This window comes from Heloderma suspectum, chromosome 10 (genome assembly GCF_057233095.1).
Source record: "Heloderma suspectum isolate Gila_16-S chromosome 10, 16-S_ref, whole genome shotgun sequence".
Classification (NCBI taxonomy): domain Eukaryota; kingdom Metazoa; phylum Chordata; class Lepidosauria; order Squamata; family Helodermatidae; genus Heloderma; species Heloderma suspectum.
The window spans coordinates 28,942,854-28,958,707 of record NC_139467.1 but is presented as its reverse complement, the minus strand read 5'-3'; the positions used below and the strand labels follow the sequence as shown (position 1 = coordinate 28,958,707).

At 47.5% G+C, this 15,854-nt stretch overlaps 1 protein-coding gene across 1 annotated transcript in view; it reads right to left on the bottom strand.

The window, feature by feature from the left end:
• CATSPER4 (cation channel sperm associated 4) overlaps positions 1-15,854 on the bottom strand; it is a 65,554-nt gene that overhangs the window by 36,820 nt on the left and 12,880 nt on the right. Inside the window, exons 8-11 of the mRNA XM_084816350.1 lie at positions 9,302-9,494; positions 7,138-7,355; positions 4,140-4,302; positions 316-393 (exon numbers count right to left, since the gene is read on the bottom strand). Of these exons, the coding sequence (XP_084672476.1) occupies positions 316-393; positions 4,140-4,302; positions 7,138-7,355; positions 9,302-9,494 (652 nt within the window). The remainder of the gene's footprint in view (positions 1-315; positions 394-4,139; positions 4,303-7,137; positions 7,356-9,301; positions 9,495-15,854) is intronic.

Below are 15,854 nucleotides of genomic sequence, written 5' to 3'. Positions count from 1 at the left end.
CATGCTAGCATGACCAATGGTCAGGAATGCTGAGAGTTGAAGTCCAAAACATCTGGAGATCTACTTTCTGCCTACCTCTGCATTAGAGTATGCAACACAACAGATGTGTCATTACCCATTTTGGGTTCTCCCAATCCACACTATTGACCTTGGGTGAAGAAGAGAAGGTGAGGAGGCCTCATGAGCTTCTGAGCATCAAGCATGGAAAATGGCAAAATAATTCCGCAACCACATCTGCAATTTGCCTGTTAGCATGTGCCAAAGGCCATTTAAATTAGGCCTGAAGTGTGTATAAGCTACCATTCTGGTACATACCGGTAACGATTGTCGCCGTGCTCTCATGGCTGCCTGTTTCACCGCTCCCTTTTGGTATTCTGAATCAATCATGTTTGACTGCCAAAGGAAGATGGCAAAGGAAGGACAAAAGTGAGTGAGGGATCCAGGAAGAAAATGTGCATAAAAGGGCAATTAAAATGATCAAGTGGCTGGAGCAACTCCCCTGTGAGGGAAGGTTGCAACAGCTAGGATTGTTTAGTGTGGAAAAAAGGAGGGTAAGGGGAGACATGATAGAAGTCTACAAAATTATGCACGGTGTGTGGAATGTGGATAGACATTTTTCTCCCTCTCTCATAATATTAGAACCTAGTGTCATCCCATGGAGCTGATTGGTGGGAGATGTAGGACAGATAAAAGGAAATCCTTGTTCACACAGCGCATAGTCAAACTGTGGAATTTGCTACCACAAGACGTAGTGATGGCCACCAATTTGGAGGGCTTTAAAAGGAGATTGGACAAATTCCCAGAGAAGTCTATCCATGGCTGCTAGTCTTGATGGTTATATGCTACCTCCAGTATCAGAGGCAGTAAGCTTATGTACACCCGTTGCTGGGGAACACGGGCAGGAGGGTGCTGTTGCACTCATGTGCTACGTGTGGGTTTCTTGTGGGCAGCTGGTTGTTCTTAAGAATGTGTATGCTGCGACTGACTGGGACCACGAAGGTGTGGGGAGTGGATGTGGACTGTTTAGTGAGTTAGAGTAGAGCCAAATCAAAGGTATGTAGGTGAGACAAGAGGATGCATGGCATGCATTGGGGCAATATCCTCCAACTGGCAGGAGACAGGAGCAGGCAAAGGGAACATCCGGGTCTGTTCCAGTTGGACTGCTCCCCCTCCCACAGCACAGGACTATCTGACATCAACTGCCCTGTGGGAAGGTACGTCAGATGTTGGCTCCTGCTCCAGTGGAACTGGTTGCATTGTTCAATGTTGTTTTCTGAGCATGTGGTGCTTGCTGCATCTGCTGTTATTTATAAATATTGGAAGCCACTTTGAGGACTCTAGTCAAAAAGTGGGATATTAAATCTACTAAACAAACAATAAACTCCATCATAATTGGAGGACAGCTGCCATGGTGTTTGAAGAAGGGGTTTCACCTCCTACATCCATTCCCTTCTACTCTTCTAGGACATTTTGTATGCTACATTAGAAGTAGGCTGAAGGATCAAGCCTGCTTTGCAACCTTTCAACTCCCCACAACACCTATGGGGACGGAGCTACGCAGAACTACACTGAAGGCCAAACGGCTGACTTAAGAATGTCAGAAGAGCCTTTCTGGATCAGACCACAGGCCTATCTAGTCTAGCAATCTGCTACCCACAGTGGCCAACCAGATGCCTCTAGGATGTCCACAAGGAGACCATGCTGCAGCTAGGTCATTTTAGAGCCTGGACTTAACTGTCTTACATTAGCCCCCTTTAGATCGCCATGTGGGATGACCTCTGCTGGGAGAGGGACAGGGGGAGTGCGACCCTGTTGATTCTCCTGGACCTCTCAGCGGCTTTCGATACCATCGACCATGGTATCCTTCTGGATAGGTTGTCTGGGTTGGGAGTTGGAGGCACTGCACTACAGTGGTTCCGCTCCTACTTGGATGGCCGATTCCAGAAGGTGGTGCTGGGGGATTATTGCTCTGTGCCATGGCAATTGTGCCATGGGGTTCCACAGGGCTCTATTCTATCCCCCATGCTGTTTAACATCTACATGAAACCGCTGGGGGAGGTTATCCGGAGGTGTGGGCTGAGGTGCCATCAATATGCGGATGACACCCAGCTCTACCTCTCTTTCTCATCAAAACCAGGTGAGGCAGTGGCTGTTCTGAACCAGTGCCTGGGCACGGTAATGGACTGGATGAGGGCCAATAAACTGAAACTCAATCCAGACAAGACAGAGGTACTGTTAGTGGGTGGTTCGTCTGCCCGGCTAGGTGATATTCAACCTGTTCTGGAGGGGGTTGCACTCCCCCTAAAGGATCAGGTTCGTAGTTTGGGGGTGCTCTTGGATCCAGAACTGTCACTTGAGGCACAGGTGAACTCAGTGGCACGGAGCACTTTTTATCAGCTTAGGCTGGTATACCAACTACGCCCTTATCTGGACAGAGATAGCCTAGCTACAGTTATCCATGCTCTGATAACTTCTCGTCTGGATTACTGCAATGCATTATACGTGGGGCTGCCTTTGAAAACGGTCCGGAAACTTCAGCTGGTCCAAAATAGGGCAGCAAGATTGTTAACAGGGACTGGCCTGCGAGCTCATATTACGCCAGTACTTTTCCAGCTGCACTGGCTGCCGGTCCATTTCCGGGCCCGATTCAAAGTGCTGGTGTTAACATTCAAAGCCCTTAACGGCTTGGGGCCAGGTTACCTGAAGGATCGCCTCCTCCCATATGTGCCTGCCCGGACCTTAAGATCATCATCAGCGGCCCTTCTCCGTGAGCCCCTGCCAAAGGAAGTGAGGCGGGTGGCTACTAGGAGGAGGGCTTTTTCTGTTGTGGCACCCCGGCTCTGGAATGAGCTCCCTAGTGAGGTTCGCCTGGCGCCTACATTGTACTCCTTTCGGCGCCAGGTGAAGACCTTTTTATTTTCCCAGGCATTTTAGCTTTCTAAATTTTTATCTTTGCTGTTTTAAATCTGTATTTTAAACTCCTGTACTGCTGCTAGGTTTTATTGTGGTTGTATTGTTATATTGTGGTTTTAATGTTCTATATATTTTAAATTGTTTTATTGTGTGTTGTTTGGTTTTAGTTTTTGTGAACCGCCCAGAGAGCTTCAGCTATTGGGCGGTATAGAAATGAAATAAATAAATAAATAAATAAATGTGTATTGCTTCAGTTGTGAAGCACCCAAATCACATTTCTCTTCTTCCCCCACCTCAGCCGCAGTTCCATGTTTTACAACTCCTTCTACATTCCTGATATGTTAGAATAACAACAAAACTATTTGCCAGTCCTGATCTAAAACCACTGAACTCTGAGCATGTGCAGTTTTAAGCTCAAATGTGCACTTTTAAACTCAAATCGTAGCCCTGTCGTGACTACAGGAGTAAAATGAAGTTTGCTTCTGATGATCTCATCACTTGCCACTCTCTGGCTGGTCATTTGGGGGTCCCTGAGCTGCGGGGGCCCTGGCCTTTGGCTCCGAGGTTCAGCCCCAGCAGTGCCACTGCAAGCAATGTTTCCTGACATTTGCCTCAGCCACTGGTGCTCAGAAGCATACTGCCTCTGAACATGCAGGTCTAGCTGCATCCAGGGCTGGCTCCAAAGGTAGGCCTGGTCAGGCACCTGCCAAGGGCCCACACTTTAGCAGGGTCCCACTGATGAGAGCCCCCTGGAGTTGCTCCTCCTCTTCACCCTGGCACCTTCTTGTTCACCTGCCTCTCACTCTGGCTCAGACAACGGTGGTGGTGAGGAGTAGATACCACTGTCTCCCACTCCCTGGCTCTCTGCCTGTCAAGCGAGCAAGTGGGAGCAATGATGAGAGAGGAGGAGGAGGAACAGCAGCTAGCTGATGACAATGGCAATGAGACAGTAGACTCACTGAGGGAGGGGGCCCATTGAGAGTGCCTTGTTCAAGGGCCCTCAAAAACCTGAAGCCAGCACTGAGTGGAGTCCCATGCTCCACCCATAACCAGTCTAGCCCAGTAAGGGGGAGGCACATGTAGGATCCACTGGGCATCTGTCTCTTTCTCTCAGTGTTCAAGGAGACAGGCTAACTGGTTGCAATGGACTGGAGTAAGCTTAATTCATGTCACCAGTGGAATGACATGTCCCCATCGCCTTCCAAAACATGGTGATGCAAACTTACCTTCTCCAGGTTCATTAGCGTGGTCAGAACATCGGTCGGCTTCCCTTGAATGATATCGATGGGAAGCATGGTTTCCGAGATGTTGGCCCCACGGATGTTTCGCAGGACAATCTCCTGTTCCTGCTCTATATTGAATCTGATGGACCTCACCTCTTGGATGATCCTGTAGGGATCGAACCAAGAAGAAAGAAGGATGCGACTTCTTCCATTGGCCACATTCTCCACCAGCAGGTAACATCTCACACCTCGGGCAGCGTTTGGACATTTCACATTGTGGAGCGGGGACTGATACAATTAAACTGATGCAACAGGGGGGCAGAACTTATTTCAGCTAGAGAACGAATTCCATTTCAGAGAAGCTTTGGGGGGTCTGCACTCCAGGGGTGGGCGGGCTGAAGTCAAAAGGGGGTGGGGCCAAAGGCAAAGCTGGCATGGCCAATAATACAAAAAATGCCAGCATATTTTAGCTTACTGCCAGTAATTAAACCGTAGGAAAGGCCTTTCAACCATTTAGAATGGGAAAACATTGCGCAAAAGCCAGGAAACCACCAAATGATCAGCGATCAGGGGAAAGGGGGTAGAGACAGGGCAAGGCCTTCTAGGGAACACTGGAAGGCTGGATTGGGACCCCAGGTGGGCAGGATTTGGACCATGGACCTGAGGTTCAACGTCCCTGCTCTACAGTCTTACCAAGCTCTCCTGGCATTGTGGGCTCATTGGGTAGTATCCAAAGTTAGTCCTACCTAGAGTAGACTCATTGAAATAAATGAGACTTAAGTCATGACTAACAAGTCCCATTCATTTCAGTAGGTTTACTCTGAGCCTTGTGTGGTGCAGAGTGGTAGGCGGCAGCATTGCAACCGAAACTCTCCCCACGACCTGAGTTCGATCCCAGCAGAAGCTGGGTCTCGGGTAGCTGGCTCAGGTTGACTCAGCCTTCCATCCTTCCGAGGTCAGTTAAATGAGTACCCAGCTTGCTGGGGGAAAGGTAGTCACGACCGGGGAAGGCAATGGCAAACCACCCCGCTACAGTCTGCCAAGAAAACGCCAGAGCAAGCAGGTGTCCCTCTAGGGGTCAGCAATGACTCAGTGTTTACACAGGAGGAAACTTTCCTTTTCCTACTCTGTGTAGGACTAACATTGGATACTACCCATTGATTGCAATGTGGGCTTTTACTGGCAGTCAGTAAAAGGTGGAGATAGCTAAACAGCCACCTGCGGGCGACATCCAGCTTGCAAGTCAACTGAATCCAGCCCTGGAGAGTCTTTGGGATGGGTCAGGCATTGGGCTGCATTAGCACTGCAGGACTGAGCAGGGATGGCACCACGCTCTGTGAATTCCCCTCTCCACCCATGCATGAGCTATGGCAGGAGTCCCCAATCTTTTTTGGTCAGCAGACGCATTTTGAATTTTGAGAGACTCTTGTGGGCACTTTCACAAAATGGCTGCCATGGGGGGTTGCCCATCCATAAAACAGCTGCCATGAGAGGCGTTGGCCAGGCACAAAATACTCATTTCCCAGAAGGCAAACAGCGGAGACGGAAAGAAAAGTCACTTGCCCACGTACTTAAGTACAAGGCAGCGGTGGACTCAGAGATCCAAAGGACAAAAACAGTCTTTTGAACCCAAATAAAGATGGGACTGGAGGGCAGCCCTTGGCTTTGCAGCATGCCAGCCATGCAGTTCAAACCAACAGGATTTTTTTTTTAAAAAAAAAACCTTAACCAATAGAATCAAACAAAAGTCAGAAGGAACAGGGAGCCTAGCGGGCGTTAAAAGAGATGTCTGCAGGCACACTGATGCTCATGGACACCATATTGGAGAACCCAGGGCAATGATGCTGTAAATGGGGAAGGGCCATGGATTCAGTGGCAGCTGGTGGCTCCTATGTCAGTGGGGCTGTGAGTCCACTCTGGGTTTCAGTCAGAACCAGTCAGAACTCTAAAGGAGCTATCCAAGGCGCTGAACCCATTTGGTGCATTGGATTCAGCACCTTGGATAGCTCCTCTGGCATTCTGGATGAAACCCAGAACAGATTCTGGACAATCCACTGCATGGATTTCTGGGATCACCCTCTTGGGGATTACCCAGGTAACTGGCACAGGTGAAATCCCTCTTGTGGAATGGCCCAGGAGTCAGTCCCCCTGCTTTCAAAAGAGGGGTTGGATGACACTTGGGAAGGTGGCTGGCTCTCCTTCACTGGAGGGGGGAAACTTTGGTTGGGATGAACCTAAATGGGAGAGACCCCAAAACAGCCCAGTGAGCACTGAGCATGCTCCACGGGCAACCAAATGTGAAATGTCTGTTGTGGGGAGAACAGGAAACTGAGGGAGAGGGAATGGAATATCTTGGAAGAGGGCTTGGCTGGCTGGAATGCTGAAGAGGAGCACTCCACACTGCAACATTTTGTTGCAGGTCCCACTCGTCCAATCCTCATCTTCCAACTGAGGGAGACGGAATGGAATCTCTTGGAAGAGGGCTTGGCTGGCTGGAATGCTGAAGAGGAGCACTCCACACTGCAACATTTTGTTGCAGGTCCCACTCGTCCAATCCTCATCTTCAAACTGAGGGAGACGGAATGGAATCTCTTGAAAGAGGGCTTGGCTGGCTGGAATGCTGAAGAGGAGCACTCCACACTGCAACATTTTGTTGCAGGTCCCACTCGTCCAATCCTCATCTTCAAATTGAGGGAGACGGAATGGAATCTCTTGGAAGAGGGCTTGGCTGGCTGGAATGCTGAAGAGGAGCACTCCACACTGCAACATTTTGTTGCAGGTCCCACTCGTCCAATCCTCATCTTCAAAGTTTCCTAGAAGAGACCTGTGTACTCTGTCTGGAACACTAAAGGCAGAAACTCCAAAGCACCCTTCCTTTCTCTCTAGATCTTGGAGGATCGGAGTCAGGACAGATTTGACATCTGGAAGTTACAACTAACATGCTTCTCACTCTAGGGAGAACAAGCAAGAAGGGTGTTGGGGGAGGGGGGCATTGACTTACTGGTCTAGCTCATCCCGGATCACCCGGTATTCCTTTAAGTTCTCATGGATGGCTTCCAGGACGACACAGAGCTCTTCACATGTGGCATCATTCAGGTTACCCAAATTACCTAAGCTAAGCAAGTTCTGATGATGGGTCATGGGTGTCCCGTGCATGATCTCTTTCAAGTGCACAGGTTCGTGCAGACCCGGGGGGTAATCGTCATCTGTGCCATCCTGCTCAGGGACAAATACAATTAGGAGGTTCCAGTGGGAGTCTCAGTGCCACAAAATGACAGAGATACACCCATTGCTGGGCACCTCCCTTGGGGAAGCTGCACAGAACAGACGTGTGTGGCAAAGTCAATCGCTTGAATCAACCCACAGTCCACAAGCTTGAAACCTTCAGCGGGGACCATAGCTCAATGGCAGAGCACACACCTTGCATGCGGAAGGTCCCCAGTTAAATCCTCGCCATCACAAACTCTTCCCTATCTTCCTCTGTAGCAGTGGAGGCTGGTGGTTCCGATATCAGTGGGGCGGTGAATCTGCTTTGGGTTTCAGTCAGAACTCTAAAGGAGCTTCTGCACCTTGGATAGCTCCTTTAGAGTGTTGACTGGTTCTGACTGAAACCTGGAGCAGATTCATCACCCCACTGACATTGGAGCTACCAGCCTCCACTGCTCTGTAAGGTTTTTACCAAAACTGGTGCATGATGCCAGACTGGAAACTGTTTTTAAATCGTTTAAACACAAATACACCTATGTCTGTTGGCTTGGCACTGATGGTCAAAATAGACAGGGCAGAGGAAGATCTGTGTTCGAAACTCTTGCTGTTTGTGTTTAAAGCAGTCAGTGGGGGTGGGTGATGCTTTGGGAATCTGTTTGAGACCGTGACATGGGGGTAAGGGTAACTCTCTCCCCCACACTGTTCTCCTCATGGTAATTGCACTCCCTAGCTGCTCTTTGCTCCATGGGGCAAAACATAAAGGTACCATATGGATACCTGCATATTTTGCCTAGAGATGGCCACAGCTTTCAATTTTGGTTCCTCTCAGTGGGTAAAATCCAACGTAAGTTGTACTTAGAGTAGACACATTGAAATAAATGGGATTTAAGTTAGTCATGACTAACTTAAATCCCATTCATTTCAATGACTCTACACAAACTAGACCTTACGTTGGATTTTACCCAGTTTCTCATTTTTCCCGTTTTAAGTTCAGTTCAACCCATTTGTAGCACATCAGTGTGAGAACGCTTTTTTTTTTTTTAAGGTTTGCACAAAAATTCATATGCCCTATTCCCATTGGCCTCCAATCCAAGAGAGCATCCACCAATGCTCCAAAACCGTTCATTGGGCCCAGAGATTCTGGTTTGTAAATGAGATGCTGTGGAGAAATCTGTGAATTTTTCTGCTGGGGTGGCCAGGTGTCCTCTTTTACAGAAGACAGTCCTCTATTTGAAGGCCTCTCCTGTCAACTCCAGTTTGAAGATAAAGTACCAGAATAACTGTTGCCTGTCAACAGTTAGGCAGACTGAACAGGTGGGCACACAGGCCACCTGGTCAGTCTTCCACACTGTGGTTGGTGAGACATACTATGTTTCCAGTAGGGATGTATGGATCGTGTAAAATCCATTCCATCTCTGTTTCATGGATTGTCAGGCACCTTTTGTTCCATCATCCACCCATCGACAGAATCAGAGGGGTTTTTTGTTTCCGAATTTGTGCAAATTTGCACATGCGAAAATGTGCAAATCCGCCCCTAAATAGGCATTTTCACATTTTATCCTATGAGGGGAAATGTGCATTTTTGGCAGGTTTTTTAAAAAATTGTGTGTATTTTTCTATGACACGATTTGCGCAAAATTTGGGAAAGTTAGAAAAATGGTCTGCAAGTCCACAGAAACCGCCCACCAGGGGAAAGCCGGTCCGCATCGGCATCCACAGGTCAGATTCATGAAAATCCGAACTAATCTGTTCCCATTGTGGATTTCTCCAACATCCCTAATATCTAGTTAAATTATAATAATTTCTTATACATGTGCATCTATTCATATAAATCAGCAAATCCAAATTTTATGTAAATCACTGTCCTCGGTCTTGGTGATACATTTCGTCTTCTTCTTTTGGCACCCTATTTTTCTCCCATCTGGCATCCCTCTCCAGCCCTTGACTGAATAACTCACATCCAGTCCAGCGTAGGCCGATATGGAAGGGGCCTGAGCTTGCATCTGCTTCTCCTCATTATATGCTGTCACAGATTGCTCCAGGTTTGTTGTAATCACGGCTACGAGCAGATTTGCAAAGATGAAGGCCCCAAAAGTGATGAAGATAAAGAAATAGAGGGCACCACCTATCTCCAGGGCAAGGCCTTCATTTCTGCAAAGGAACAAAGAATCCCAGTCACCATAAGAACATAAGAAGACCAAGCAGGATCAGACCGAGGGTCCATCTAGTCCAGCATTCTATTCACACACACAGTGGCCAACCAGCTGCCTACGGGAAACCCACAAGCAGGGCATGAGTGCATCAGCACCCTTTCACCCAGCAACTGGTGTACGTAGGCTCACTGCCTCTGATACTGGAGGTGGCATGTAGACATCAGGACTAGTTGCCATTGATAGCCTTCTCCTCCAGGAATTTGTCCAATCCCCTTTTAAAGCCATCCAATCTGGTGGCCATCACCATGTCTTGTGGTAGCGAATTCCGCAGTTTAACTATGTGCTGTGTGAAGAAGCATTTCTTTTTATCTGTCCTGACTCTCCCACCAATCAGCTTTGTGGGATGACCCCATTGGGTTCTAGTATTATAAAGAGGGAGAAAAATGTCTCCCTATCCACCTTCTCCACACCATGCATAATTTTGTACACCTCTATCCTGCCTCCCCTTACTTGCCTTTTCTCGAAGCTACACAATCCCCGCTGTTGTAATGTTCAAAGGAATCCTTTGTAACCAGCCAGGACAGCTTTGAGGCATGGCTCACTCGTCCTTCTCCCCAGGCCCCTGATGTCAGTCCCAAATGATTCCTTCCCCAACCTAGTGGTGCCCTCCAGATGTTTTGAACTTCAATTTCCATCAGTCTCAGCCAGTATGGCCAAAGGTCAGGGGCTATGGGAATTGCTGTCTAAAACATCTGGGGGCACCAGGTTGCCTACACCTGACCTATATCATGGGTGGGGAACCGGTGGTCCTGCAGATGTTGCTGAACTCCCATCAGCCACAGCCAGCATGGCTAATGTCCAGAGATGATGGGAGCTGTAGTCCAACATCTGGAGAGCCACAGGTTACCCATCCCTGACCTATGTAGTAAACGTATGTTATCTGAGTGGCTCCCCTTCATGGATCACTGCCTTGTTGTGGCGAAGGGGCTTGCGTAACTCAGTGAAGCCATAAGCTATGCCGTGCAGGGCCACCCAAGATGGACAGGTCATGGCAGAGAGTTCTGACAAAATGTGGTCCACTGGAGAAGGAAATGGCAACCCACTCCAGTATTCTTGCCAAGAAAACCCCATGGAACGTATCACAAGGCTAAAAGAGATGACGCCGGAAGATGAGCCCCTCAGGTTGGAAGGTGTCCAATATACTACTGGGGAAGAGCAGAGGGTATTTCCAAGTAGCGCCAGAAAGAGTAACGCGGCTGGGCCAAAGCCGAAAGGACACTCAGCTGTGGATGTGTCTGGTGGTGAAAAGAAAATCCGATGCTGTAAAGAACAATATTGTTTAGGAACTTGGAATGTCAGATCAATGAATCAGGGTAAGCTGGAGGTGGTCCAACATGAGATGGCAAGATTGAACATCGACATCTTGGGAATCAGTTAACTAAAATGGCCAGGCATGGGCGAATTTAATTCAGGTGACCATCATATCTACTATTGTGGGCAAGAATCCCTTAGAAGAAATGGAGTAGCACTCATAGTCAACAAAAGGGTGGGAAAAGCAGTACTGGGGTACAATCTCAAAAACGATAGAATGATCTCAGTACGAATCCAAGGCAAACCATTCAACATCACAGTAATTCAAGTCTATGCCCCAACCACTGATGCTGAAGAAGCTGAGGTTGATCGGTTCTATGAAGACCTACAACACCTTCTAGAACTAACACCAAGAAAAGATGTCCTTTTCATCATAGGGGATTGGAATGCTAAAGTAGGAAGTCAAGAAATCACCGGGATAACAGGCAGGCATGGCCTTGGTGTACAAAATGAAGCAGGACAAAAGCTAATAGAGTTTTGCCAAGAGAACACGCTGATCATAGCAAACACTCTTTTCCATCAGCACAAGAGACGACTCTACACATGGACATCACCAGATGGTCAATATCAAAATCAGATTGATTTATGTCCTTTGCAGCCAAAGATGGAGAAGCTCTATACAGTCAGTCAAAACAAGACCTGGAGCTGACTGTGGCTCAGATCATGAGCTGCTTCTTGCAAAATTTCGGCTTAAATTGAAGAACGTAGGGAAAACCACTAAACCATTCAGGTATGACCTAAATCATATCCCTTATGAATATACAGTGGAGGCGAGGAATAGATTTCAGGAATTAGACCTGATAGACAGAGTGCCTGAAGAACTATGGACGGAGGTCCGTAACATTGTTCAGGAGGCAGCAATGAAATCCATCCCAAAGAAAAAGAAATGCAAGAAAGCCAAGTGGCTGTCTGATGAGGCTTTATAAGTAGCTGAGGAAAGAAGGGAAGCAAAAAGCAAGGGAGAAAGGGGAAGATATATCCAACTGAATGCACAGTTCCAGAGAATAGCAAGGAGAGACAAGAAGGCCTTCTTAAATGAACAATGCAAAGAAATCGAGGAAAACAACAGAATGGGAAAGACTAGAGATCTCTTCAAGAAAATCGGAGATCTCAAGGGAACGTTTTGTGCAAAGACGGGCATGATAAAGGACAAAGAAGGCAGGGACCTAACAGATGCAGATGAGATTAAGAAGAGGTGGAAAGAATACACAGAAGAACTCTACAGGAAAGATCTGAATGTCCCTGATAGCCATGATAGTGCGGTCACTGAACTTGAGCCAGACATCCTTGAGAGTGAAGTCAAGTGGGCCTTAGGAAGCATTACTAACAACAAAGCTAGCGGAGATGACAGTATTCCAGCTGAGCTATTTAAAATCCTAAAAGATGATGCTGTTAAAGTGCTGCACTCAATATGCCAACAAATTTGGAACACTCAACAATGGCCGCAAGACTGGAAAAGGTCAGTTTACATTCCAATTCCAAAGAAGGGCAACGCCAAAGAGTGTTCAAACTACCGCACAATTGTGCTCATTTCACATGCCAGCAAGGTGATGCTCAAAATCCTACAAGCTAGGCTTCAGCAGTATGCGAACCGAGAACTACCGGAAGTACAAGCTGGGTTTCGAAGAGGCAGAGGAACTAGAGATCAAATCACCAGCATTCGCTGGATCATGGAGAAAGCAAGAGAATTCCAGAAAAACGTCTATTTCTGCTTCATTGACTACGCTAAAGCCTTTGATTGTGTGGATCACAACAAACTGTGGCAAATTCTTAAAGTGATGGGAGTACCAGACCACCTTACCTGTCTCCTGAGAAACCTGTATGGGGGTCAAGAAGCAACAGTAAGAACCAGACATGGAACAACCGAGTGGTTCAAAATTGGGAAAGGAGTACGACAAGGCTGCATATTGTCACCCTGCTTATTTAACTTATATGCAGAGTACATCATGAGAAATGCCGGGTTGGATGAATCAGAGGTCGGAATTAAGATTGCTGGGAGAATTATCAACAACCTCCGATATGCAGATGATACCACCCTAATGGCAGAAAGCGAAGAGGATCTAAAGAGCCTCCTGTTGAGGGTGAAAGAGGAGAGTGCAAAAGCTGGTTTGAAACTCAACATTAAAAAAACGAAGATCATGGCATCTGGCCCCATCACTTCCTGGCATATAGAAGGGGAAGAAATGGAAGCAGTGACAGATTTTACTTTCTTGGGCTCCAAGATCACCGCAGACGGTGACTGTAGCCATGAAATTAAAAGACGCTTGCTCCTTGGGAGGAAAGCTATGGCCAACCTAGACAGCATAGTAAGAAGCAGAGACATCACCTTGCCGACAAAGGTCCGTCTAATCAAAGCTATGGTTTTCCCAGTAGTAATGTATGGCTGTGAGAGCTGGACTATAAGGAAGGCTGAGCGCCGAAGAATTGATGCTTTCGAACTGTGGTGCTGGAGAAGACTCTTATGAGTCCCCTGGACTGCAAGGAGGTCCAATCAGTCAATCCTAAAGGAAATCAACCCTGAGTGCTCATTGGAAGGACAGATACTGAAACTGAAGCTCCAATATTTTGGCCACCTAATGCGAAGAGAAAACTCTCTGGAAAAGACCCTGATGCTGGGAAAGACTGAAGGCAAAAGGAGAAGGGGACGGCAGAGGATGAGATGGCTAGATAGCATCACCGATGCAATGAATATGAACTTGAGCACACTCCGGGAGAGAGCGGAAGACAGGAAGGCCTGGCGTGCTATGGTCCATGGGGTCACGAAGAGTCGGACATGACTGAACGACTGAACAACAACAACAAATCTGAGTGGCTAGCAAGGTGTACAAGAATGAAATGCAATATTAAATGGTGAGAACGCAACAAAAAGGAACAGGACAAAAACAACTTACACACATTATTTAAAAGGCCTGAGTGAGTGAAAAGGTCTTCACCTGGTGCCAAAAAGACCATCAAGAAGGTGCCAGGCAAGTGTCTCTGGACTGGCTATTCCAAAAGCTGGGCTGCCATCATCCAGAATGCAGTGCAGGCCAGTGGCCCCAATTCCAGCGGAGCTGTGAATCCATTCTGGGTTTTAGGCAGAACCAGCCAGAATTCTAAAGGAGCTACCCAAGGTGCTTAACCTATTTTGGGGATGGGGTTTGGCACCTTGGATAGCTCTTTTAGAGTTCTGGCTGGTTCTGACTAAAATCTGGAATGGATTTACAGCCCCACCCAAATCGGAGCCACCAGCCTCCACTACAAGAATGCCTTCTCCCTTGTAGTCACCCTCATTTCTCTTGGTGGGAGCATTCAAAGCAGGGCCTCTGAGGACAATCTTAAGGTTCAGATAGGTCTATGCAGGAGAAGGTGACTTGTGAATCAGCCCCTGTAACTCTGGGGTGAGCAGACTTTAGGCTTGTGGAATCTACTTTGGGTTTTTAATAGAATCTCAAGGTCCAACCAAAACCAGGGGCAAAAGAGTGGTGTGGGGAGTGAGAGCTGACATACACTTAGAATTAAGGAACAGGGTACCTCTGAGCACATGCTCAGCCCAGTAAATTGCTTTTAGCATCAGAACTGAGCTCACAGTCAGCCCTGGCACAAGCTCTCCCACTGCCGTGCTATGACACCCCCCACAAACCCTCACCCTTCCTGCCAGCATGTCGTGCCCCCTTTCCTTCACCACATCATGCTCTCTACCCCTTCCCACATCGTACCCCCACCCCCCTTCTGCATCGCATCTCCCACCCCTTACCTTTACCATCAAACTACACAGCCAAAAGAAACAGTTGATATGGCTTTTCAGAGAGCCCGCCAGGCCGAAATGCCTGGCTCTGAGGGGGTCCTTCCCCACAGTCAGGCATGGGAGGCGTGTCCCAGAATGGGCTCCTTCACACGGAGCTTTTATCCTGCTACTGAGATTGCTCACTCATGGAAGTTTGTGGTCCTTTTCATGACATCCTTAACCTCCAGAGCATTTCCTGATCATTTCGTCTCGAAAAGATCCAGAACTAATGAACCATCTTTTTAAGTTGGAATGTTATGCTATTAAAACAGCCACTTGATGGCGCTGTTTCATTGAGTTCAATGGAACCTTGAAAATTAAAAGCTTCCCCTCTCAGCAATCACACGTTCGCTGTCTCGGAGCCCACGATAAATGTGGAAAGGCTCCAGAACAAGAGGACTGTGGGGGTTTTCTTTAGTGTAAAGGCAGCCAAGATCACCTTTACAGCAGCTGAGGGGAAATGGATTTCTGCAGCAACATACACTACTGTGAGGATTTCAGCTAAACTCTGAGGAAACAGGGAGGTCTGAAAGGGATGGCAGATGATGTCAGAGTTCTTGCTAATAAAAAAAAGTGCTGGGATTGCAGCCCTGCAAGACCTGGCTCCATTACACCACTGACCCAACTTTTCAGCCAAGCTGGCTCTCAAAGCAGCTTATATTAAAATCAGCCTATAAGATCCTGGGTTGGATCCAAGCTAACATTACACTGCTAGGTGTATGAGGTCACTCCCATTATATTCAATTAGACTTCCTTCCAGGTAAGTGCATGTATATAGGACTGCAGCCTAAGTTAGTTGCATTTGGTTCCCATTGCAGCCAATGGGACTCAGATAAAGTCTAACTTGTCACTGATTTCAATGGGGCTCAATTCAACTAACCTACAGAACAGTCTTATATGTGTCTACTTAAAAGTAAGTCCCACTGAGTTCACATTAGTAGAGCACAGGATTGCTGCCTCTGTACAGATCCCACCTGTGTTCCTCTTCTAAGAAGGATTTCTTCCTAGAATGTTTTAGAACGTTGCCATTTAATATGAAATGGCTGCCCACTGTCTCGGATTGCAACAGATACATATGAAAACACGGACCGCACAGATGCCATGAGAGTGAGGTAAAGAGTCCTATCTGCCTAACACGCATTGCGCTCAGAACTTCATTTGTATCCAGTCCTCCTCCCTGTTTGGAATGAAACCCTGGTGAATTTTATTTGCTGTAGCCAA